Here is a 27,275-nt window from a genome sequence, read left to right as displayed (position 1 = left end):
ATGACTGACTAATAGTGATGATTCATTGTTTATGCAACACTGGACTCTAGAATTTCATTACATAGTTGTCTACTTACAGATTTTATTACATTGGTTCAGTTCACAAGCAGATTTGAAATCTCTTCAATGCAGAGGACTTGATGTTTCACCTGCTCCATTTAATAGGCATTATTCCAAGAAATCTCAAGTGCTGATGTTTAGCAAACATTCTTCTAGACTAGATCAGATTCCCTACACGGTGGAAACAGGCCCTTTGGCCCAACAAGTCCACGATGTTCAACATCTTAGTCCAAAGATGCTAAGTTTTAATTTCTGGAAGTGTTCTTAATTGTGGATTACAACTGTTATCCAGAAGAGTCAAATGCCAAATTTCCACTCTGTTCATTTGCCCAGAAGACAGACCCAAATTCCCAAATGAGAATAAAGCACTATTAACAATAAATACCATACCAATGTTAAAAACGATAATACCATCTGAAAAGTGAGACAAATGCAATATTGGTAATTAACAGTTTTTCTCTATTAGGAGATAGGTGGCCTTAAAATTGCCATTAAAACTATCTGCTCACTATAGATCTTGCATCAGATTCAAAACTTCACCATGGCATTAACACCATGGATATGAAGGAGATAGCAGGTTCTCAACATAAGAACAGCATTTCATACGTCACTACGATTAAACAAAGCAATAATTAATGGGAAAATCCTCCTGTAGCTGAAAGCATACCAAACCAAGAACCAGATTATTTTGGTTCTTTATACCTTTAAACACTTGCCAAAACACTGAACAATGACCACTTAGTGTCCTTCACTTTTTTATTTAAAATCCTCAATCACTATGTTCAGAACCACAAATAGGGTGGCTGGAGTTGGTTGATAACATCTAGGGCATACAACATTACTGTCCAAGGCTCTATGGCATGAATAACTGTTGCTTATTTATTGCAAAGTTTCCTGGCACCCACCTCAAACATGAAAAGGTGACAACTCCACAACCTGTTTAATTCCATAAAAGTTCAATTATGTCTAATTTGCTGAATTAGAACAAAAAGCAAAGAAAACTTACAGCCCAGGAACAGGCCATTCGGCCCTCCAAGCCGGAGCTGATCCAAATGTACTGGCTAAACCGGTTGGTCAATTCCTAAGCATTTGTATCCCTCTGCTCCCCACCTACTCATGCATCTGTCCAGATGCATCTTAACTGCTTCTACCACCTCTGCTGGCAACGTGTTCCAAATGCCCACCACCCTGTGTGTGACGTACTTGTTGGGTATATCCCCCTTAAAAAAAAACTTTCCACCTCGCATCTTGAAAACAAGACCTCGTTATGGAATCCTTCACCCTGGGAAAAGGCTGGTCTCTATCCACCCTGTCTATACCCTTCATGATTTCGTAAACCTCCAAATCAGGTCCCCCCTCAATCTCCTTTTTTCTAGTGAAAATAAACCTAACCTGCTCAACCCCTTCATAGCAAGCACCTTCCAGACCGAGCAACATCCTCGTAAACCTTCTCTGCACCCTCTCCAAAACATCCACATCCTTTTGGTAAGGTAGTGACCAGAATTGTACACAGTATTCTAAATACAGCCAAACCAGTGTCTTGTACAATGTTAAGACGACTTGCCAGCCCTTATACTAAATACCCAGTCTGTTGAAGGCAAGCATACTGTATGCCTTCTTGACCATTATCCACCTGTGCAGCAACCTTCAGAGTTGAATGGATCTGCACTCCCAGATCTCTCTGCCCATCAACTTTTCAAGGCTCTTCCGTTCATTGTATAACTCGCTCTAGAATTACTTTCCTAAATGCATCACCTCACATTTGTCTGGATTGAAAGCCATTGCCACTTTTCCACCCAACTCTCCAGTCTATCTATATCCTCCTGTATTCCAACAGTTCCATGTGCTTTCTGCTACTCCAATCTTTGTGTCATCTGCAAACTTGCTGATTATACCAATACAGTGCCCTGTTCCAGGTCATTTAGGTATATTACAAACAATGGCCCCAACACTGACCCCTGTGGAACACCACTGGTCACCTTTCTCCATTTCAAGAAACTCCCTTCAACTGTCTCCTGATGCTCAGCTGGTTCTTTGAACACCTAACTAGAACACCCTGCACACCATATGACTTCACTTTCTCCATTAGTCTACCATGGGGAACCTTAACACCTTACTAAAGTCCATGTATATGAAATCTACAGCCCTTCCTTCATCTAACTTGGTCACTTCCTCAAAAGAACTCTTATCAAGTTGGTAAGGCACGATCTCTCCCACACAAAACCATGTTGCCCATCACTGATAAGCTCATTCCTTTCTAAATAGGAATAGATCCTATCTCTCAGTACCCTTTCCAGCAACTTCCCCAACACCAATATCAGGCTCACTGGTCTGTAGTTACCCAAAATATCCCCACTACCCTTGTACAGTGGGACAAGATGAGCAACCTTCCAGTCCTCCAGCACCTCACCTGTATTTAAGGATGCCACAAAGATGTCAGGGCCCCAGCTATTTCCTCACTCGTCTCCCTCAGCAACCTGGGATAGATCTTATCCAGTCCTGGGAATTTATCCACCTTAACCTCTAGCCTACCCAACACATCTTCCCTACTTATGTCAACACGATCCAGACTAATCAAACTTCTATCTCTAATCTCAACATTCATCATGTTCCTCTCCTCAGTGAGCACTGATGCAAAGTAATCATTCAGAATCTCACCCATTCGCAGGTTCTGCACACAGCCTTCCTTCATTATCTTTTGTGGACCAATGCTTTCTCTCGTTACCCGCTTGATTATATAAATTTTCCTTAATTCTGCTAGCTAAAGCTATTTCATGACCCCTTTTAGTCCGCTTGATTCCTTGTTTAAGACTTGTCCTACTCTTCCAATATTCCTCCAGGGCCAGTTCTGTTCTCTGCTGCCAAGACCTTATGTACGCTTCCCTTTTCCTTTTGGCCAGTCGTACAATTTCTCCCGTCATCCACGGTTCACAAATCTTGCCCTTCCTATCCTTTGCCTTCAAATGGGACATGCCTATCCTGCACTGCTGTTAAGATGTGAGGCTTTCAACAATAGGTTAAGTGTGAGTTTCCCTTCAAATAGCTGTGTCCAATCCAAATTTCCCAGCTCCTGCCTAATTAATGCTATTGTGAATGCTGATACCATTTTAGAAGCATAACAACTTTAGTGACTGGACAGCGATTTATTCTGACATGGACTACCCTTCAAAGCAAAAAACAACAAAACTTCATACTAAGCTTGCACAATATTTTTAATTAATACAAAAACATCTTGTACATCACTCCAGCTCTAAAATAACCTGTTAAATGGAATTAAATTTTCAAAGACATTGATTGATTCAATGTGCGATCTCATTAAAATCAATGGGTGACAAAGTGGAGTATCACTATAAATTGGATTTCTTAGAAATAAAGCACATTGACATTCCAGTGCACTACTGGCTGATTTCCATATTCAACCCTCTAAACTGACCTGTGGACAGATGAACCTTTTCATCATCCACATTTTCAAATCCTTGCTCCTTCCAATAAAATCGGTACTTTCTTATCCAATTCCAGCCTTTTCAGCATCCCCAATTTTCATGGCATGACTATCAGTAATGAAGCAATCTAACAAAGGCCTGAGCCCTGTTATTCTCTTCCCAAACTTTTCCTGTTCCTCTTACTTGTAATGCTGAGACCTTCCTCTAACAAAGAACAAGTCTTTTGTTCACTTCTTGTAGATCAAACTGTTAGATAATACTCTTATCACCACATAATGTTACACTACATTAAAGGTGCTACGCAAATGCAGGTTACAGGACAATGCATCTCTAGTAAATAAATCTGAAATATTTACCAGCTTTTGGATGTTTCTGTAGCTGCTGAATTTAGCAAATTTCAGAAATAGTTATTCTCGAGATCATGCATTTTACTTGCAACACTGAGGATATTCACTTCAAAAATGTTTAAACAAATAATGGGATAAGTGGCTTGCTTGGTCTATTTCTGAAGGAGGGAAGCAACTACATCAGTATGGGTCTGCACCACACAAATCATGAAAAGGACTGCTTTCTTGTCATTCAGCTCAAGGTCTGCTCTGCCATTTGGTTCTGGCTTTTGCTTCTCAACCCCATTCGCTTTCCTTCTTCCTATAGTATGATCCCCTTACTGATCAAGAACTTCTGTCATAAACACTAAAAAAGGTCCCAAGAGGACACCAAATCAGATTAGGTTTGATAAATTGAGTCTAAGCAAGTGTCCTTGTAACTATGTTTCAGTTAACAACTGGAAATTAAAAATCCAGCAGGATTTAATATTTCCAGCACATTTTGGCCCTCAATTACTGGTATTGACTACCAGAAAATTATAACATTAAGTTACCTTGAGCATCTATAGCAAAATGTTACCCACATTACACCCATAAAGTGTCAAGTCAAAAACAGTGCAACTAATTTATAGAAAATTCTCAATTCAAATTCCATTGTCGTCCTTTAATATTTAAACATGAGACTTTTTGACAAGTTAGACTGAAAATGTAAGGGCTTCATGACAAAGTAAATCAATTTGAAAAAAATAGCAGACAACACAGCTGAAAAATTACATATACAGGTTGACTATTGATAGATAGTTATCCTTCAATTGGGTAGTCAAGTCCTTGAAAGGCATGAAAACCATGTTTTAAAACAAAGTTCAAAATAAAGTAGGTCATTATACTTTTAAACAGCTTTCATTTTTAGCATTGAGGTCAGTTCAGCCACTAGTCAATCTAAACATCTAAAGTTAAGTAGACAGGGATATTTTTCACCAATTTCCACTTGCCTCCATTCTCAACATTCAATAGTGTCCAAGAAAAATACACAGGAACCAAAAAAGAAAGAAAACACAGGGAAAATAAAGAGAGACTATTCAGTAATCAAACTCTTAAGACTAAACAATGAACATTAAGTCACCGTGGAATAATTCTAATGGGCACATACAGATAAATCCTTAATGTTGGATAAGGTTTTAAAAAATTCAGAACCCCAATGCTACCCTTGTCACATTATCAAACACATTTACTGTTTACTCACCTCTGGTCTCACAGGATCTTCAATACCAACTACAGCTATACAAGTGAGATCAGAAAGTACATCATTTTCATTATCCCAATCCACATCAGAATCAACTTCAAATTCTCTGAAGGCCATGCAGATGGTACGCAGTCCCTCAGAAGCCATTGGTTCTATTACTTTCTTTACTAAATCGTCACGATCTCTAATCTTCAAATCTTTGACCTCTCCCTTAGAGTTTAAAATTTTGGAACACCTGGTGAGAGGAAAATTATAAAAGCTTTTTCCTTTTAAAAATCTTAAAACTAGAATCAACTGGAGATGAACAGGATTCAGTTCATTTGAATATTCAACTGAGCTATGAAGAACTTTTACATTTAACATCTTACAACACAACATGCAAATGGCATCTTAGAAATTAGAGCTTGTGAACAGATCTCTTCCTGGGCTCAAAATTAGTGGATGCATATAATATTTACCAGAATATCTGCAAATAATTTTGTTCTGTAGAATGGATTAGAAATAAAAATCATTTCTGGTAACTTAAAATCCCCTTCTTAGGAGGTGTTGCCTACTTCCCTTGTGGTTAAAATTAACCTCTCCCTTCTGGTCCCCTCAAAGTCTCTACTATCAGTCTGATTAAAATTCTTCTGTCTGGATGCAATACCTGATTGCATCAAGAGGGCTTATATTAGTTTGCATCAGTGGGGAAAAAGGACATGTGCTGATGAGGCAGTTACTAAGCTGTCAGTAGTCAAACCTCCAGTAGGGAAATAATTAAAGACTGACATGCAAGAAAAACAAATTTGGGAGCTGAGAACATCTACTTCTCAGAGGTGAATAAAATGCACAAGGCTGAGAGATCTTGGCTGGATATGAAAATTTCTGCAAACTTTAAATCAAAAAAAAAAAGGGGACAAAGTTTCTTAGAAGCAGCAGAAACATTGGGAGCCATGGTGGCCTCTACAACTGCTCATCCCTCTCCATCTCAAACCCAGAAACATGCTAATGTATTGTAAGGAACTCAAATACTCAGGATGCATACTTAAGAGGGCAAAATTAGAAATGCTGACATTTTGGTTTTCTTAAACCTGCTGTGTCTTGGCATCTTCTGTATTTACTTTGAAACTCTCGGGCAAAAAAGTTTTTGCAGAGTAAGATGCTTTCCCCAGAAGTACTGCATTTCAGTTCATAGAACATCTGCAAGGTAACACCTAATGTTATTCTACTTAGGTTGCAAATAATTTGTGATAATGAATTAGAAATTCAGGGTGGGGAAATTAAAGCATTCATAAGAATCTTGAGGCAGTTAAGAGTGGAAAATGGTAAACAATGAAATGAGCATAGGTCAAAAGTAATACATAAAATTGAATTGTTTTCTTGCACAAATTTAGAATGACTGCTCAGGGATAAGAACATTCATGTAATTTATAAATTTGAGTTGCTTGTAAAGTCACTAGTTCTTAGCACACGTGGGCACTTCCTGTGTTATGCACGGTAACAACAGAAAGATTAGTAGCACTCAGTACAAATACTGTGCTCATTTTTAGTTCCATCAATAAATGCAGTACTGAAAAAAAAAGGTTGAAGTAACCCAGTGTTTAAATAAAACCCTTAGCCTCAGAAGCAGCTTTCATTTATTCTAAAACAACTTTGTTCAAGTTAGTTTCCCAGGCCTTCATTATGCAGGCAACCTTTCTTCCCAAGTCTAGTGGTAGCCTTGGCATAGAGGTCAAAGTTACCAGTTAGAAGGTCATCAGTTTAAATGCTCCCTTTGGATCATTGATCAGATCCCTATCAAGTCCCCTACAAAAAGCATTAACATCACAGATTACACTTACTTCTTAAGAACAATCTCAGAGGCACCCTTGCTAAACATTCGAAAGCTACCATCAGGGTTCTTCAGAACTGTGCTCATAGACTTTCTTGCAGAGTTGAAGGTATAGACTTTGAATAGTTTCTCTTCTGGAATTTCATTCCGTATTGCCTGGTAGTCTTTCTTCAAAGCCAAGATAAATCCCAACAAGGCACATTCCGTCTTATTGCCAACATGACGTGGCAAGCCACCTTCTTTCTCAGGAGGCTATAAAATTAAAATCAGTAACATTTAATATACTACATCTTGCAGAATTTGATCCAAAATCAAATCAAACTGAAATGAGTTTTTTTAAAATCAAATGTATACAACTATTATGTACTGCAACAGAAACTAATCCTATTAAAATAGGATTAAAGGCCATCAGCATGAAAGTGCGAATTACTAGCAAGCTATTAATGATCAGTCTTTGATTAGTACATTTGAATTTTCAGTTGAATTACTGCCCAGTCATATACTCCACACCCTCTTCCATTCCAAATGCAATAATATAAAACCTAAACACAAACCTCATTAGTTTCAACACTATACACTGCATGCCCCTGTGCAAGAATCATGTATTAACAAAATATTTGAGTCCCAACTTACCAGTATCTTTGTAGTGTATGCAGAGTTTACAGCTACCCCAGCAACAAGTCTGTCCATAATATTGTCAGGAACAGACTCCGGATCTGGAATCATCTTGTAGTGCCGGTCTGCTAAATATGCTTGAACAACAGTCATTCTGTTCATTGTGAGGGTACCAGTTTTGTCCGAACATATAGCCGTTGCATTCCCCATTGTTTCGCAGGCATCCAAATGTCTGACCAAGTTATTATCTTTCATCATTTTCTGCATTTGGAAGGATGCGATCATTAGCACCCAGTTCAAGAATGTATAACATTTAATATACAAGATAGTGCTAGCTTTTGACAAAACAATTTTTGAAAGGGTTTACAATTACATTGGTGGAGACGAGACAGAATTCACATTTTGGCCATTCACTAGTGGGGAAAAGAAAACTGCAACCAATGAGTAACATGCAGTCAATTCTAAGCTCACTCAAATGTATAGTTCCAAAAGTCAAGATGCAGTTAGGTTTGAACTGCAAAAAGGATGGCCATCTTGGAATGCACAAAACCCATCTGTCAGTGACAACTAGAGTGTTTGTGGAATGCCAGAAACAGTTGCGAATGTACTGCAGAAACAGAAACTTTAAATTTTCAAAAGCAGGCTGTTCCCAGAGAGGTGGGGAGAGAGATCTGAACACAATGCAATGAATCCCTACAAGCAAATACATTTTGATGACAGAACAGAAATCAAGCTTGGCTGTCATATGCTGTTGGTCAACTAGTCAGCTATTCCTGATACAGTCAGAAAACTTACATTAAATGTTACTGAAAGTAGCTGCTGCATTTGGAATAGACTTTAAAAGGTTTTAAACTCAGGTAGGGTAAGGAAGAGGAGCTTACAATAAAAGCAAGAGAAACAGACTAACAGCCACAATTTCAGTTATTTTTACATTATAGCTTACCTTCACAGAATAAGCCAAAGAGATTGTGACTGCAAGTGGGAGACCTTCTGGTACTGCCACAACCAAGACAGTCACACCAACGATGAAAAATTTAACAAAATACTGAATGTAAATTGGAGTACATTCAGTTAACCAAGGACGTTGCTGGACCCAGAATGTATCAATCACAAAGTACAGAATAAGAATGATAACTGTAATAGCAGACATCACCAATCCTATGGAAGAAAAAGCAGATCAACAGATTTTATAACAAATTAGATGCTGGCATCACCACTTCATTTAAAAGCCTATAAAAGCTACTGTAAAAGTAGTCACAGGTACAGGACACAAAATGGCTCCAACCCCATTCATTGGTTTGACTTATGAGCATATCAACTAGTTATAAGTTAAAGTATTCCAAAATTAATACAGCTAAATATTTAAGTGGTACAGTTCAAACAAATTGTCAAAGCAACACTAAGTTTTCCAATGTCTCAAGTAATAATGCTGTATTAGGTCCTCAATTGGATTTGTGCACCTCCAAAGTGTTGTTTTAGAAGAGGAGTACAACATTCAGTTCTAGGCACAACTGATTAAACCATGGTAATTAAGTAGAAGAAATGGTGCAGGGCTGCATACCAACTCTGCTGGACATTTGGGGTGGGCCAGGGCAGTGCTGAGTCTCAAGTAAATCTAGAGAATTGGGAAGCTTACCATAGTCTGGGCAGCCTTTCAAATGCTTACATGCTGGTTAATGCACAGAGTTAGTACCTAAGACTATATAAAGCTATGGAAATACAATTTAAAAGTAAAAAGCCCTTTTTAAAAGAAAGCAAAACATTAATTGGGACTGACTCAGGTGTTATGCTATTTTATTGTTGAGTGTAATAACAGTCACTATGTATTTGTTACAACCTCAGTTTTATCCATATTGATAAGTATGGAATTAGATTAAAAATTGTTTATACTAATCAGCTAAATTGGAAATTACTTCCACATATCAACTGCTTCACCCAGAGGTCCACTGAAGAGGTTACTAATAGGGTGACAAAAGGTCTGGAAATGAACCTTCCAGCTCAGTGAGCAAACTGACATGCAACCTCAACCCAAGCTACAAATCTTCTCAAAGCTCATTATTACTTCCACAAGATTGACCTATGTTCCCAATGAACTAAAACTAGCTTTTCTAATGTTTGTTGAATGCCTTTAAGACAGATTGGTCCTTGATTAGCAAGTGTCTTAAAAGATTACAGGAAGGTGGCATGGGGTTGACAAACATTAGCCATGATCGAATGATGTAGACCCAATGGGCCTAATGGCCTAATTCTGCTCTATAAAACTTACGGTCTCATGAAAGTGAAGTGAAAGTGTGTTCATACCTGCTTTACCAATTTGAACTGCCAATTTTGTGAGCTTCCCTTGGAGCACAGACTTCTCTTTTTTAGGCACATTTGTTTTCTTTTTCTCAGTTGCATCATCACCTGCTTCATCACTTTTCAATGGCTGCATTTCCATAGCTGCTCCATCTTGAGCTTTAGCTGAGGATTAAAAAGTGTAAAATAGTCATTGACGTTTCAAAGAGGACAGTTGGACCCCCTAGTTGAAAGGGGTCTTGAATTCTATAGGCTAGCCATGAAAAGCAAACTTACTAATTGTCTAAGACCAGAGGGGGGTTAAGGGCACTGATGTGGTTTACTAAGAATGAGGGATATTAAATCAAAAAGGTTTGAAATTAGAATTTTGCTCTTTGAATGAAAAGGAGTGGTGCTGACCCAAGATGACAGATTTTGATAGAGAAAAATTATTCGCTTGGACAAGAGTCAATTGTTGTAGGTTAGATTTTAAATAATTAGTGCAAGATATAGGTAAGGGAATTCAACTTTCCAACCCTTGCCCCAAATCTCAAGAACAATGGATAAACATTTATATTTCAAAAAAGGTATCAAGAGATGTGGGGTAGAAAGCAGGAATATGGCATTGAGATGTGGGATCAGCTGTGAACATACAGAATATTGGTCGACTCCTGTTTCTAATTTTTGTCAGACTTAGAACGCACTACCCAAACCATATGGCTGAAGCGGACAATTTTTTAATACTCAAGTTTGATGGAACAGAATCCAGAAGACCACTACACAACACCTGTTTTAAGTATAGTACAAACAATGGGCTGAATGGCCTCCACTACATGAATTAAGTTTCTATAATTCATGCTAGAGTAATTACTGCAAATAGAAAACAGATTCAAAATTAAAATTAGTGTGGCACACTATATCATTGTAAATATACAAAGAAACATTTCTCATGTCAAAATAGAACTTAATGCTCAGACACTGAATTATTTGGCTATGACAAGCACTTTTAACAGTTTAAAGTGCAGTTTAAGGTAAGACAATAAGAATAGAGGGCTTTGAGTGTTAAGAAACTCAAGTTACAACTAATGGAAATCAAGGCTGCTCAATAGTCTTACTCTGATTACACTATGATAGCTCAGCATGCAGGCATTGCATTAGGTACATAATTTTTGGGATAAACTCAACCTTAACATTCATTGTCTCAATCTTACTCAGGAGACCTTCAGCCAAATGCATCCAAATCATTTTTGAAACAGCTATTCCATTACATGCATACATTAGAATCTACAGTTTACTCAGTTCAAAATTCACCACTTCAGATGAATCTAGTAAACAATACTCATTATGGTTCTTAAGTGGAAACTATAAAGTTTGTTCACAGAAGTTTCAGTTACTCAGGATTTGCAACTATCTGAAGCTGATGTCAGGGTTACAATTTGGATCAAACTGATCCAGAGAACATTCTGAGCAAACCTGGCTTGGAGTAAGAGTAATGTTTGCCAAGGCAAACCCATGTTAAAAAGTTGTTTCACATGTTATGATTAAATTGAGGAATCAAAAAAGGACATTGCCACAAATGGCAAAGCTTTGTTTTGTCCCTTTCCTTCACTAGGATCATTTATTTCACCTTTAAATTCTACATAAAGTTGTTTAATTTTAAGAGCTTAAAAAGGTCAAAAACAATTGTTTACCTTTGTTTCGATTTTCTACAGCTCCATCTTGCTTTTTGTCTAAAAAGCAATCACAGGAAAACAATATTAACTCAGTTTATATATTTCCAAACCATGAGCCATTTATAATACAAAATGAGGATTGATTTGAATAAACTGAACATTTGACATTAACTCAAGTTACCAGATTTTAAGTACAGTCATGCTCTCATTTCAAAGGATTCACATGTACAATTTGAGGCAGACTACTTAAGTCCCCAATGAGGAAAAAAAAATTGCACACCTGGGAGGGAAGGAGTTTGAAGTGTGCGAATGCAAGCTTACAAAGGACAACGACAGAATTATGGGTAGCTATTTGTAGAAAGATACCCAGAACAGGAAGTGTAATTCTGGTCTATTTCCTATCAGAAAGGTGTTGTGAAATTTGAAAGGGTTCAGAAAAGATTTACAAGGATGTTGTCCGGGTTGGAGGTTTTGACCTACAGAGAGAGGCTGAATAGACTAGGACTGTTTTCCCTGGAGCATCAGGACGAGGAGTGACATGATAGAGGTCTATAAAATCACAAGGGGCATGAATAGGGTAAATAGACAGTCTTTTCAGGGGTGGGGGGGCGGCACGGCACTAGAGGACATAGGGAGAGGGGGAAAGATTTTTTTTTAAAAAGAGGGACAATGGGCAACTTTTTCATGCAGAGGGTGGTGTGTGGAATGGGCTGCCAGAGATAGTAAAACTGCAACATTTTAAAAAATGTCATCTGGAAGGATATGACTAGAAAAAAGGGTTTGGAGGGATATGGGCCAGGTGCTGGCAGGTGTGACTAATTTGGTTGGACTGAAGGGTCCATTTCCATGCTGTACATTCATGACTCAAGTGATACAGCAAGCTACACAGGGTGGAGGCAAAGAGGGTAAAAAGACAAAATTAATATCTCTGCATGTAATATTCAGAAGTAAAATGGTACAAATACAAATTAATGGGTATACCCAGCTATTACAGAGACATGACTACAAGGAGATCAAAGTTATGAACTAAATATTCAGAAGACGATGACTTTTTGATAGGATAGGCAGGAAGGAAGGGTGGTGTGGTGACATTGCTGGTATAGAGATGGAATAAGTATGATAGCAAGTGATCCTAGATTGGGATATGTAGAATCTGTATGAAATAGATAAATAAAGGGAAGACAACACATGGGGAGTGCTCTATAGGCTGATAAACAGGAGAAAGTGGGGCAGAATTAAAAATCAGGAGAATGAAGGTATGTAACAAAGGCAGTACATCAATCATGGATAAGTGCATGTTTTAAAGGATGTTGCTACGCAAACTATGAGCTTTTGTTTATTTTTCAAGTACTTAAATTACAATATTCAGACAACCATTTAAAAGGGCTCATGACAGTGGCAATGTCCCTACCTTAGAGAGCCCAGGTTCAAGACATCTATTCCAAAAGGTGCCTCAGCACATCTGGGCAGGTTGATTAAATATCTACAGTAATGTATGCTATTTAATGTAAAATCATGCCAACTGAGTAAAGTCAAGCCTAAACTGGACTTAAATTCTCAATTGAGAATTCTACTGAATGAGCTTATTGAATAGAATAGTGGGCTTCTGGTTCAGTGCTTTTGTTGGTGTGCTCAAGAGGTTGCAATTTTGTATTAGATACTCCACCTAAACATGTCATTTGTCACAATGTCTGAAAAAAGGTCCACCCATTTTAAATCAGATAAGAGAACTCTTCAGGACTGAGGAACTTTAGAATGCCGTTCCTTGAAAGGCAGGGGAAGCAGATTCTTCAAAGATAGAGACGGATAGAAATAGATTCCAAATGAGCAATGGGTGAAAGGTTATTGAAAATAGGTGGAACATGGAGTAGTCAGATCAGCCATGATCATATTGAATCTATTGCAGAGTAGGCTTAAGGGGATGAATGGCCTCCTTCTGCTCTTAATTCATATTAAAAAACAGCAAAAGAATATCCAGTAGGCAACTAACATCAGCAGCATGCTATTAAAAAACTTGATCCACTCAAAAGCATCACAAAACTACTTCCTGATGCAACGGTTAGGCTGGTTGGTAGAAAGCAGTCTGTGGTACTGCAAATTTTTGTTTTACTACTTTCACTGTAGATTGAAAAAAGAGGAATTACTGTAAAGTTACAGAAGCTCATAAATCATGTTTATGATTGTTTTGCAAATGGTTAAAGAGACAACATTGCACCAGTGTTCAAAGCAAGATTCAGGTGCCAATAAGCTGTCTGAAGCTAAATAAAGCCAGTTCTCTTTTTGCAGTTGTAGCAAGCTGTTACTTTTAACTATACATGAGCTTGGTTGTGCCACTTCAGCAGAGCATCAAAATTTTACTATTAGTCCTACCAATCCAAACCAGCAGCTTGAGTGTTTTGAAGTTAAATATTGTGCTGGCCTACACTTATCTCCATGATCAGTATGGTGTAGCCTGAAGTCAATTCTTCAGATTTCTAGAGTTTTATACTGATATTCTTCACCAAAATAACTCAGCAAATTAAAAAGAGGTGCCCTGCAAATCGGAGTCCCATACACAAATGATTTGGACTTGGTTTTGACACCTGTCAAAACTGGCAAACACTGCCATAGAAAGAAATACTATACACAATATTAAGTACTATTAGGAATGGCCATCTAAAATATTGACGACTGATATCTTAAAGTGCTTGAAACCTAGTTATGTGCTTGCTACACAAATGGAATTTGTGCACATACAGTGACTGATTCAATACTGGTTCCCCTTTGTGAAGAGGTGTTCAATCATTAGCCCAGAAATGCAGGAAAATATTTGTTAACATTAATGCTTGCTACATGAAGTTCCCAGTGGGTAGAGATTGAGCATTAAAAATAAAGCATTGACCCTGAACATTTAACACAGGCCCCTACTGGAGGAGGAGGAAATAGAAGAATCTTCAGAACACAAAAACTGATGGCATGCAAAGTGTGGATAAGGGGGATGGTATAGTTATTCTAGGAAGGAGGTTGAAAGCCAAAGAGCAGGTGGTGGCCTGAATTAGATTGAAGCAGGCCATTTGACTTATGGCAAGCAATCTACCAAAATATATTTTTCGATCTTTGAACTGATTTGTCCACACCCCAAAAGAAAAGTTCAATGTTGCATCTTCTAGCATTTGTCAATTAACTTCCCCATCACCTCCAGTGTCAGACCACAAGGACTGTTCTGACATCCTGGTCCACTCCCAAGTCTCAACACTTTCTCACTCTGCACTATGGCACTTTTCCATGCAAATGCAAAAAAGGTGCATCATTTGCTCATTCACCTTCTCCCTCTTCACTATCCAAGGCCCCAATACACCTTCCACGTGAAGCACTGTTTTACTGTACTGAAAGTAGAAGTCTGCATAGTTTCTGCTGCTCAATCTCCTTCACATTGGCCAGGCCGAATGCAGTCTGCAAGACTAAGTTGTAGAACATCTCCACTGTCAAATGAGCTCAACTTTCCAGATGTTAGCATGGGAGCAAAGTGGCTTCTTTGAAAGATTTCCATTCTGGCTTGCTACAGTTCAAAGCTCAGCACAAAGTAGAGGAATGGTAGAGCCCTATACCCCCTCAGTTCCACAACTTCAGAAAAATGACATGTCCTCACTGACTTTGCTCAAAGTAAACCAATCTTCTTCACACTTATTTTCACCAAGTTTACATCTCTATTCTCCTTTACCACCATCAGCATAATTCCTTTTTGATCTGGACATCTTCCTTCCTATCACCACTACACAATATTAAAAAGCCACTTTCCTGACCCTTTCACTTGAAGTGAAACTATGTTCACAGCTTCTCTTTCCACTGAAAGAGCCAGACCTGCTGAGCTTCTGCAGCACTTGCTCAAATGCAGAGAGAGATTAGGCACCTTGACAGGGCAGATTTTGGGTGGGGAGAGTCTAAAACATTGTATCTACAAGACACCACAGAAATTCACCAAGGCTGAGACAACATCTTCCAAACCAACAACCATGTTTATCTAGAAAGACAAGGGCAGCAGGTTTATGGGAACACCACCACTTGCAAGTTTTTTCCCCAAGCCACTCCTCACCCTGATTTAAATATCACCAATGTCAAAATCCTGGCATTGTCTCCTAGGGGCATTGTAGATCAACCTAAAGCATGCAGATTGTAACAGTTCAAGATAACAACAACTCGCCACCACCTTCAAGTACAACTAGGCATAATGTTGGCCAACTGGTGAAACCCAACTGCTCTATCATTTGTACAAAATGATGGTAAGACTGCAGATGGCACCAAAATTGGAATAGTAGACAGCAAAGGTTCTCAGTACAACAGGATCTTGATCAGACGGGTCCATGGGCTGAAGACTGGCAGATGAAGTTTACTTTAGCTAAATGTGAAGTGTGCATTTTGGAAAGGCAGATCCTAGGGTAGGTCCTAGGGAGTATGACTAAACAAAGAGACCTTGGAGTGCAGGTTCCTGGTCCTTGAAAGAGTAGCAGGTAGATAGGATAGTGAAGGCAGCATTTGGTATGCTTTCCTTTATGGGGAGAGCATTGAATATAGGAGTTGGGAAGTCATTTTTTGTGCAATGCTTGGAGTGCTGCATTGGAAGACTCATCCTTCATACAAGGAGAATGGTGCTATCAGTACACAGGTTGATCCAAAACATCTTGTGGTACTTTTCCAACATAGAGTGAGTCAGTATAGTCAACTGAAGCAATAGTTTAACTGGTCATTAACATCTCAAAAAGTGCTGTTCTTATCGAACGGTTCAGTTGCATACAATAATCACTTAATTGCAAATAACTTGCAATATTTTGGAATTAATGGTATACGAACACACGATACAGAGATATTTGCAATTACAATGGTCTGAAGTGGTTTGTCCAGACAAACCAAAGAAACAAACATCCCTTATTGTATAGGGTACTGTTAATCCATTGGTAGTTAAGGAGTAGATCAGGAAAGTAGGCAACAAGCAATATTTTTCCAAATTCAGTCACAAAACTCTGCAAGGTGCTGGATGTAGGTTTGCTGAGCTGGAAGGTTTATTTTCAGACATTGTCGCCTAGATAACATCTTCAATGAGCCTCCAGAAGAAGCACTGGTGGTATAGCTCCCCTTCTGTTTAAAGGGTTTGGGTTTCCTTGGGTTGGTGAGGTCATTTTCAATGTCATTTCCTTTTATTCCCCCATCAGGGGCTGGTAAATGGGATCCAAGTCAGTGTTTCTTCAGAGTTCCAGTTGGAATGCCATGCTTCTAGGAATTCTCATTTGTTTGGCTTGTCCTAGGATGGATGTGTTGACCTAGTCAGTCAAAGTGGTGCCCTTCCTCATCCGCAAGGCTTTTTTACCCCACCCCCCACCCCAAATCATTGTAGCCCACAAACCCACCAACACAAACAGTAGCTATTGAACTTGAACGACCCAATACAGACAACAAGCAGAACTAAAGGTCATTTACAAAATACCTTGCAAGACCTGTAACAAAACTATATTGGATGAACAGGCAAAACTAGCCACCAGGATACATGAGCAAGTAGTCACAAAAGACATGACTCACTCACTAGTATCCACATCAGATGAGGAATGACACCACAACCATCCTAGGACAAACCAAACAGACACATGAGAATTCCTAGAAGTATGGCATTCCAACTGGAATGCTAACAAACATGGACTTTGGTCCCATTTACCACACCCTGAGAAAAACAGAAAATGACAACATCACTATAGGAAACTGTCACAGGAAGTGGTCACCAACCCAAATAGAAAGCAGGCTATACCAGTGCTTCATCTGGAGACTCACTGATGTTACCTAGTATGGGGTGATGAAGCATCTGAAAACAAACCTTCCAGCTTAGTGTGCAAACCTACATTAATTTAATTTTGAATAGTATGAAAAACGTGAGGACTGCAGATGCTGGAGATCAGAGTCAAAAACAAAAAAAGTGTGGTGCTGGAAAAGCACAGGTCAGGCAGCAGAGGGGAGTCTATGACATCCTGAATGACTTATGCCTGAAACATCAACTCTCCTGCTCCTCTAATGTTGTCTGGCCTGCTGTGCTTTTCCAGCACCACACTGACTTTATATCGTATGACCCCCAGGATGTGGATCTCAAAAATGCTTTTAAAAAAAGATTCAAGGACTTTTGAAATCTAGTAACTTACATCATTAAGAAACTTGTAGTTAATTTGCAAGCACCCATAAACGAGATAGTGATCAGTTCTAATTGGTTGAGTGAGGAACATTAGCCAGGAATCAGGAACACCACACTAGTTGGCGAAAATTGCATTACGAATTCGAGTCCAAAGATATTCCTGGGCTGTTTTCCTCCAGCATTCAAGTACTCTAAATAAGAGCATGTGCTTTCATAAATGCTTGTGGATCTTAGTAACTTGGTTTCAAATATACACTGATCTCAACATTGCAAAAATAAAAAAAAGGTTATTCAACATATCCTCGGCAATCACAGGAAATTGCCATTAAGTTCTTGAAGATGTCATTGGCAAAAGAACATTTGGCCAGTTTATTTATTAAAGTTTCTGTAATAACGTTTAAATTCAGCTGACCAATAAAGAATAGTGCAATTACTCCTAATATTGGGAGGACAGCTAAAATGCTAAAATGATAGCTTTTGAATCTTGGTAAGTGAAGCGTTGGATATTCCAAGATTAAAAGCAGGACTTCAGTATTCAAGAGAAATGGAAGGCAAATTATGGGAAAGTGCTTTCTTAGTGCAATCTGTCATCTGCTTAATATCCAGCAAAGAGGATACTGTACTGAAGATGGAGACTGAATTCTTGTGCTCAGTCATTTCAAAAAAGGTTCCTTGGTTAACATTTCAATGCTACTGTGTTAAAGTGCTGTCCCAATTGAGGGGCTAAGAGAACAATACGACCACATGCTTACTTTTTTTCTCCTCTTCCTCTCCAGATCCAAGCAAGGTAAAGATGATTCCAGTTTGAGAGTTTACACCAACTGCTGTGACCACCATTCTTCCAGAACCTTCCATAACATGGGTACCTGAAAATAAATTCTAGTTAGAACTGGCCATTACTGCAAATATAGGTGTTTAAAAAAAAAGTTATTTCATTACTATCTGACAATTTAGGAGTTTGTGCTCATTAAAACAGGAGGCTGGAGAAATCAGTGGTTTGTAAACAGTACAGAATGAAGTTACTGAGACTGAATTCAGATGAGTTTCACAAATGAATTTACTGCTTTAAGGCAAAAGTTATTAGAAATCTAAACTATATTTGAAGATTATAAACTTAGTTCAACTGTAGATATATTGTACATAGCTACTAGAATGCTGGACTACATTAATATAGGTTTCCGACACCCCATAGAGATCTGCAAATGGAGAGGAGAGGACATCAGAACGCACTAGTTGGAGCTAATTTCAAGAGAAGATTAGTGTGAACAGAACATTAACAAATGTAAACCAGATGAGCTACAAAAGGTGAAACAAATTCTATGTTGAGGAAAAAGATGTGACTCCTAAAACAATAGCAAAACAAAAATTCAAAATTGATAGTTCAGTGAGAATTGCATTTTACATAAAGAGGGCAAGAAAGAAAAGCCTTTTGATCACAATGGAGAGATAAATATTTGGAATTATCAGTCTAATTCTTGGAATAACAAATAATCAACTGAATGCTAAGTAGGGAAAAAAGGAGTGTATCAAAATGAATGCCCAGAAGAAAGTCATCCATGTAGAGACTGTAGAAACAGACCCTTTGGTTTAACCAGTCCATGCTGAACATCATCCCAAACTAAACTCATCCTACCTGCCTGCTCCTGGCCCATATCATTTCAACCCTTCCATTTTCATATACTTAGTCAAAGTGTCTTAAATGCAACTGTGCCCCAAATCTACCACTTCCTCAGGAAGTTCCTTCCATGGGAACGCCTTGCATTAAAAAAAAGTTGCACCTCATTGTTATAAAAGCCTCTCACCTTAAATATTCCCTTCTCTTAACTTCCTAAACTAGGAAAGAAAGACCTATTTACTGTATCTATATCCTTGATTTTAACTTCATCACCCCCTTTCAACATCTTATGCTCCAGATCAAAGATGGGTTCAGTTCTGAAAATAATCTGCATTCCTTGCTGGGTTCTTTTTCTCCACACTAGATTAGGACCAACTCAAACTGTATCAGTACTTACAACTCATTTGGTGCTCACTCACTCAGCTCAAAGTTCAAAACTAATTCTCACTTATCCCTATACTCCTGCGTTGGTCATCCAGTTTACAAATTTTTAAATTCAGAATGCAAAATTTTGAAATGTCTTCAACAAATATTCCATTCCGTAGCAACATTTGGGAAAAAAAAAATGTGCCTATTCTGAAAATGTTGAGTGGGGAGAGAGTGTTTATGTTGAGTATCATCAGATAAACCGCCCTTATCCAAAGCTACAAATTTTAGCTGCCTTTGATATCCCCAGAATTCCACAGCCCAGTAAAAACCCTGAAACTTCACTCCAGCAGTGTTTTGATAGTGTGCATTGGGTGACAATTTGCAGGAGTCATAGTCAGAACATAACCTCAGATTACTCCACTATTTTTACTCTTAGATACCAAGATGTCAACTTATAATTGCGCCACTGACTTTTACTCAAATTTTAAAGTTGGAGTAATATACCCAAATGTGGATTGACAGAAAAATGTGCACTAAGTGAATTTGTTTCCTCAAAACATGCAGACTTATGGATGTACCATAACTTTTCGTTTTACGAGACCTTAAAACTATGTACAGTTGCTGCATTGCAAATAGGAGCCTCAAGTCAGTGAGAATTACCAAGATCAAAAAAGGAAATTACATGGACCATCAAGAGAAGGTTGGAGCTATACACAATACTTAATGAGCATTAATAGTATCTTCCACAAAGAGGCAGGTGTTCAAAACTAACAGCATGAGCAGTTTAAAAAAAGTCACAGGATTTTGGAACCACGTCAGTGTTGTGAAAAGGGTGAAATAAGATTGGGAGGGTTTTAAAGAGGTTCAATAAATAGGTTGCAGTTTGGGGGCAAGACTAACAATAGTAGTTCATTTCCAATTATCCCAGAAACATGTTAAATAATTATGAATAAATGCCATTAAGATATATGCTGTTAGTCAGAATTTTTAAATCTAGTGACAAAAAGAATAAACGGTTTTCCAAGTCAGAATGCTTGTAACTACATGGAAAATTAGGAGGTAGTTACCCTAGAACTGCTGTTCTTGTTCAAGTTAGAGGTTACAAGTTTGGCTCTTTTCAAAGCTTAGGCAAGATGCACTACACTTCATTGATGGGATACTAAAATCATTGTGTACTCTGAATGGAGTACAAAGACAACTGGATTGCACTATCCTGGCATGATGCTTTGTATATGGTTTTTAAAAAAAAATCACAACACTAAGTTATAGTCCAACAGGTTTATTTGGAAGCACTAGCTTTGAACACACTGCTTCATCAGGTGGTTGTGAAACGGGACCAGAAGACAACTTATAGCAAAGGATTACAGTGATACAAGGATACAAACAAACCTAGATTGCATTCGAAAGGATGAAAGCCTTAACATTTTCTCATTTTGGTTCTTTAATACATAAGTCAAAAGAACTTTCAAATCACATTCAAAGTAATTTAAGGTTTTAACAAAGTGGGAGGACAGACAGACAATGCCTTAAAAAGAGGTGAGCCAGACTGGTTCTATTTCTCAAATGGAGTTTAGAATTATATAGATTCACTGCCTGCATTGACAGCTTGCAGGTTCTGTATTTTTGAGCAAAATAGAACATATCTGCAAAATATTTTTGCAAATACATTCACCCCATTAAAAACTTGTGCACGTGTGGTTGTTCAAAGAACAGAAGTGGACCTTTAAACAACTAAACCTTAAACAGCTTGCTGCAAACTGCCCAGCCTTCAGGACAACAGACCATGCTGTACAACCCTGTCATGGCAACTACTGCAAGACAGTGTCAACATGGATACTACCATTAACTGTGGTGACACCATCCACTGTCTACATGACAGGTACTCATGTGACTCAGCCTACATTATTGGTCATGGCTGCAGGCAAGGATTCCCCAAGGCATGGTACACTAGTGAGACAAAGCAGATGCTATGACAACTATGAGTGGACACTGCACAATAGTCAACAGGCAGGCATGTTCCCTCCCAGTCTGGAAACAAACAGTCTGGGACATTCAGCCTCAGGCAACCATCTTCCAAGGTGGACTTTGGGACAGGCAACCAGGCAGTGGCTGATTGCCATGGATGCCAAACTTGGCTATGGCCTCAACTGGAACCTTGGGCTCATGTCATACAAGTGATCTCACTGCACCACAAAGTGCACCAAACCCTCATGTACAAATACACCTCCCACAGGCATGTGCCCAAACTCACTTTACCAAGCTTGCACATACATGTGCACTCACCCTCAGTCTCCTGCACTTACTCCAGTTTAGGTGGTGAATTTATATTTGCAGAATTTTACTTGCAGATACATTCTATTTTGCTCAAGGGAGAACCTGCAAGCAGTCAATGCAGGTAGCAAATAATATTTGTAAATTCCACTTGGGAAATAGAACCCACCTGACTCAAGACTGGTCTGACTCACCTTTAAAAAGGCATTGAGCTGAGATGTCACCTTTTATTACAAGTTAGAGAATGGGTGGCTTAAAATATCTGGGATTTACATAAAGAACCCAAACCAGCAAATCCCTTCTAAAATGATGAAAGGCAATCTAGGTTTGTTCAATGTATCATTGTATCATTAATCTTTTGCTATAACAGCTCTTACGGTCCTGCTTCACAACCACCTAAAGCAGCAGCACGTTGAATGCTAGTGCTTCAAATAAACCTGTTTGACTATAACCTGATGTGATTTTTAACTTTGTCCAAACTAGTCCAATACCAGCTCCTCTACATTTGTATATTGTAGCAACCTTAGTAGTCTTTTACACTCCTGATTCAAGCATTGTACATTGTGAAAAGAGTTGAGTCAGTTGGAGAGTCACTGTTACAGAACAACAATCCAGAATTGTGCAGTCATTTTTTTATATAACGAAACAGTTGTAATTCCTAATACTAACTGGGAATGTTCAATGAAGGAGGCCAATGAATGAGGCCATCGAGGGTATAATGTATAATCGAACGGTATAATCAAAGGGAGTGTTTTTAAAACATTAAGTTTGAATCTTTCAGTCACTGAAAATCAAGTGACCAATTCACAGGTAATTTTGTAGCTATTTAAAAAAAGCGAGTTCACACAGGCAACTTATAGAACTAGAGGTTTGTTTCCATTTGGAGTTTAACTAGCAAGGCAGGCATACTGCAAGTTTTAGGCATTTGAACTCAAGAGAAACACATGGGTGAAAAAAAAATGTTTAGTGGGGCAAGTTTACAGAAGTCTTCATGGAGAGAGATTAGAGCATACAAACACTTTGGTCAGGAGTTTAATAGTTCCAGGTGTTCAGATACTGTCCTGAAGAGGTTATTTGTAGCAGAGAGCATTTAAGCTAAAGTGTATGAAAGCTCCAAGGAGAGGCTCAGATTTTGTAGACCGGAGCAAAAGCTAGTTAAATTAAGCAAATGCAGGTGCTAAAGTAATTTTTACTTGATATAGGACTTTTACAGGATCAATCTTTAATGTGATGTTGTAAACTGATTTATTCTGTTCAATATTAAATTACTAAAAAACTCAAAATCAAATCAGGAACATTGAAAAGCGAACAATGAGACCATCTCACTGAAACCATAACCAATAAAATAAATGTGATCCATCAAGCCAGATCTCTGTTTGGAATTTGATTAGTTCATCATCCAGGATCAAAATATCAAAAGCAAGCTAAATGTATGGTCAAAAAACGTCATTTGCTCATCTCGGTCTTGCTACACTGCAGCTTGGACTGCTTTACCCAAGGAATTGTGAATGGAACTGTAGAATAGGCAAGCACCCCACTTCAAACCAGTGATGGAAGACAGCTCATTGATGAAACAGAAGGTGACTTGGATAAGGGCAAGGAACACAAATGCTCCTGGATTGAATTTAATAGACAGCCATCCTGCTTTGATAAGCATACTCCACAACACTAAAGCGATCTGACTGACTCGGATCAAGCTGTAATGTCAAATGATTTCTGGCAGCACCTAAAATGAGCATTGGTGAGCAAACGCCACTTGAAAACAGTGTTAAAAACAAACCTGTAACACTGCTTGCTAGAACAGTTTACAGTCCCTTCTCTGATGATAGAATAAGTTAAAATTGCAAGTCTTTTGGTGCCCAAAAGATGGCTAGAAATGTTAAAGAAAGAAAAATCAGGAGCACAGGACAAAAACAAAAGAATCTACAAGAGGCTATATAATCTTGGATAGAAAAGTCTGTTTTGCTTTCCACGTACTTGCATGCAGTCATGAAGTGAAGTTGGTCATGTGCTGCCTGCACCTTAAAATGGTGGTTTTGATATAAAGAAAAAAAAAATGGACAGGGTCAAGCCAAATCTGATTAAGGATACAAGTGCGTTCCTGACTGGAGTATGAAAAAGGTGTACTGAAACAGGTGACAAAACATGCACTAGAAACTTAAATACAATCATCCAACTTCTGGTTTCTATCTACAGATGAAGGTTGTGGCAAGAATGATTTCACCACACCTGTTCAACTGCATGCCTATTGGAAAGGGCAAGGAACTGGGAATCATTAAGTTGCTCTAAGGAGAGTCAGCATAGACTCAGCTGATTGCATTATTTCAGAGGTGGTCATTCTGCGATTGGATATGCAGGGCTTTAACATTAATCCGTTTTCTGCCAATCTCAAAAGCAGTTTGGTGGAAAGCAAAGTGAAAATAAAGTGGAAACTGTAAATCAAATAAAAACCGAAGCTGCTGGGAAAGCTCAGCAGGTCCGACAGCATCTGAAGAGAAATCAGTTAACAGTGTGCCAAAATGACCCTTCCTCAGAATGGATAGTTAGGAAAAAGTCATTCTAATATCCAAAACTGAGTGGGGGGGGGGGGGGGGGTAAAAAGGAGTAAATGAGACATGGAGATAGAGCCCAAAGAGGGAACAGTTGGAGAGACAAAAGGAGTAGATAACAATCTGGCTAGGAGTGCAAATAGCTGTTAAATAGAGGCCAACAATAGGTAGTGTGTAATGGCAGACACTGATAACAAGGTTTGGTGCATGGGGTAGGGGGATGGATTGGGAGAGTTCAGACCCCAAAATTATTGAACTCTATACCAAGCCCAGAGGGCTGCAGGATTCCCAAGCAGAAACTGCAGTGTTGCAGTCTTTAAAAGGAGGCCATCTGGTGTGTTCTGGAGTGGAACTTGTCCTCCTGAGAGGAGATGTGACAGATGGAGGAATTGGGAATAAGGGATAAGATTTTGGCAGGAGGCAGGGTGGAAGGTGGTGCAATTCAGGTAGCTGTGGGAGTCAGTGGGTTTGTAGAAGCTGTCAGTGTTGTATTGGTCACAGTTTATGGAGATGGAAGGGTCCAGGGAGGGGAGGGACATGTCTGAGATAGTCCAGGTAAACTCAGTCAGGGTGGAATGCGTTGAAGTTGATAAACTGACCTTGTGGGAGCACAAGGTGGCACCAATACAGTCAATGTAATGGAGGATGATGCTGAGAATGGGGCTAGTAACTGCTGAAGATTGCTTATCTTTGTTGTTTGTAGAACAGTCAAAGCTGGGACCCATGGCTAACTCTTTCATCTGGAGGAAGTGGGAGATTCAAAGAGGAGAAAATATGGAGGGCAAGGAATGGTTCAGCTAAACGAATGAGTGTCAGTAGAGCGGTACTGGTGGGGATGTCAGGAGAAGAAGAAACTGAGGGCTTGAGGGCCCTAGTCATGGCAGATGGAGGCATTTAAGGACTGGATGTCCACAGTGAAGATGAGGCATTGGGGGCCAGGGAAACAAAAGTCTTGGTGGTGGTGGAGGGCGTGAGTAGTGTTCCAAACAGGTGGAGTGTTCCTGGACCAGGGGCATTGTGCAAAGTGCAGGTGAAGTGCTGTTTCACCTGGGAGGTATCTCTGGGCCCTTTGATAACAAAAGGTGTTTAGATGGGCAGGTGATACACCTTTGGTGGCTGTAGGTGAAGGTGCCATGGGGGTGTTGGGAATGGAGGAAAAGTGGACCAGGGGTCCCAGAGGGAACAGTCCCTACGGAACATGGACAAGGGAGGAGAGTGTGCGCCTGGGAAGTGGCAGCTGATCTTCTGGATGTGAATGCTGGTGGGAACAAGGGGTGTGGCTGGGGGAGGGAGAAAGAAAGAAAAAAAAAAAAAGAGGGGAGGAGGGGGAAGGATTGAGGATTTCTGAAATCTTGCTGTAGAAATGGATAAGCAAAAAAAAAGAAAAGATCAAATTGCCTAAGTATTGCTCCATAACAAAAAAGGGTACTTTTAATAGTTAAGAAATATAAATAGGCAATATAAAGAATGTATTAAAAAGCAGAAATTGACAAAAATGTATCCATTTATAAGGTTAACACTAGCAAACTAAGTACAACATCCACAAAAGCTCAGATATCTTAATGTCAGAATTCTACAAGCTTCCATATAGTTTAGGTCAGTGTCTTTTCCAAATTTTGTGGGGGTTGGTTAGCTCACATGGCTGGATTGCAATGCAGCATTATGCCAACAGCATGGGTTCAGTTGTTGCACTGGCTCAGGTTATCATGAAGGATTCTCCCCTCCACCCCTTCCCTCACCTGAGGCATGGTGACTCAGTTTAAAACATTACCAGCTGGGTCTCCAAATGAGCACAGCCTTTGTATTCAGGAAGACTACGGAGATTTTACCTTTTTACTTAACCCAATTTTTTGTACCTTGCATTTCATAATGTTTTGTCAACAAGCTCAAATTTGAGTGCTCCAACTTGTATTTCAGTAAGCCATTTCATTCAGTTTCAAAACACCTGGTTGGAATGGTTTTTAACATTCCAAGAGAAAGACCAGAGGTATCAGTAAAGCTGCAAGACTCTTGGCTGAGGCACACGGGAACCTGAAAGTTTTCACATCAGTATTTTGACTGCTTGTAAAACTTGAATTGCAACCACTATCCAAAAATTTGGATGCAGACTGACTTCCATCCAAACTGAAGCCTCATTTGCAAGATCTTCCATTTGTCCATAGTGGTCATGAAATTTGTTTTAAGACCTTCATCAACAGGGACATTTTCCTTTGCCTTTTTAAAAATCTGTGCAGATTCTGTTGACTTGTGTTGAGTGTATTTCTGCTTTTAGATAAAGATACTCATTCCCAATTATACTTTTGGTATTAAATCACTTTGCCACTTAATTTTAGAAAGTTTTTTTAAAACAAAACTAAAGAAACCTGGTAAAAATCTCATGACAAAGGGAAAGTATTGATCATTTGGATTAATGAAAACACTTTATACAAATAGTGCAATTCTGGCATTCTGGGGCTTAATTATGACTGCACTCCTCCACCATAGCCATAACATTTGGCTTTCTTGTTCTCCACCACTTATTGGTAGACCATTAACACTTAAATGTCAAAGCGTTTGTTCCTCAAAATTTGAAGATGTGCAGTCTATCCACCATTGCCAATAAGCCAATATTGGCATTGTTAGCTAGCTTTTTGTACTTTTATCAAATTTCACCACGTTTACAAGTGGGAGTTGTAGATCCAACCATCTGCCTAAAGCCATGCTGCCAAAGCTGTGGTGAAATCTGGTTTCATTGCTCCTTCCCACCCTTTCAACCCACTCAGGCAGTATCTTTCCACACAAAATGAGACTAATTGCCTGCATTCACCCTTCATTCAGCAAGCAGTTTGGACATGATGGATTTGGAATCAACTTCACATTTCAATTGGAAAATAAAGTTA

At 38.9% G+C, this 27,275-nt stretch overlaps 1 protein-coding gene across 8 annotated transcripts in view; it reads right to left on the bottom strand.

The window, feature by feature from the left end:
* LOC140457962 (plasma membrane calcium-transporting ATPase 1-like) overlaps window positions 1-27,275 on the bottom strand; it is a 103,748-nt gene that overhangs the window by 33,677 nt on the left and 42,796 nt on the right. For all 8 annotated transcript variants that reach the window (XM_072551835.1, XM_072551832.1, XM_072551838.1 and 5 more), the window contains exons 6-12: window positions 18,345-18,458; window positions 11,463-11,501; window positions 9,799-9,957; window positions 8,441-8,655; window positions 7,516-7,758; window positions 6,893-7,134; window positions 5,073-5,307 (exon numbers count right to left, since the gene is read on the bottom strand). In XM_072551835.1, coding sequence (XP_072407936.1) covers window positions 5,073-5,307; window positions 6,893-7,134; window positions 7,516-7,758; window positions 8,441-8,655; window positions 9,799-9,957; window positions 11,463-11,501; window positions 18,345-18,458 — 1,247 coding nt within the window. The remainder of the gene's footprint in view (window positions 1-5,072; window positions 5,308-6,892; window positions 7,135-7,515; window positions 7,759-8,440; window positions 8,656-9,798; window positions 9,958-11,462; window positions 11,502-18,344; window positions 18,459-27,275) is intronic.

Source organism: Chiloscyllium punctatum, chromosome 32 (genome assembly GCF_047496795.1).
Source record: "Chiloscyllium punctatum isolate Juve2018m chromosome 32, sChiPun1.3, whole genome shotgun sequence".
NCBI lineage: Eukaryota > Metazoa > Chordata > Chondrichthyes > Orectolobiformes > Hemiscylliidae > Chiloscyllium > Chiloscyllium punctatum.
This window is presented reverse-complemented; position numbering and strand designations above follow the sequence as displayed.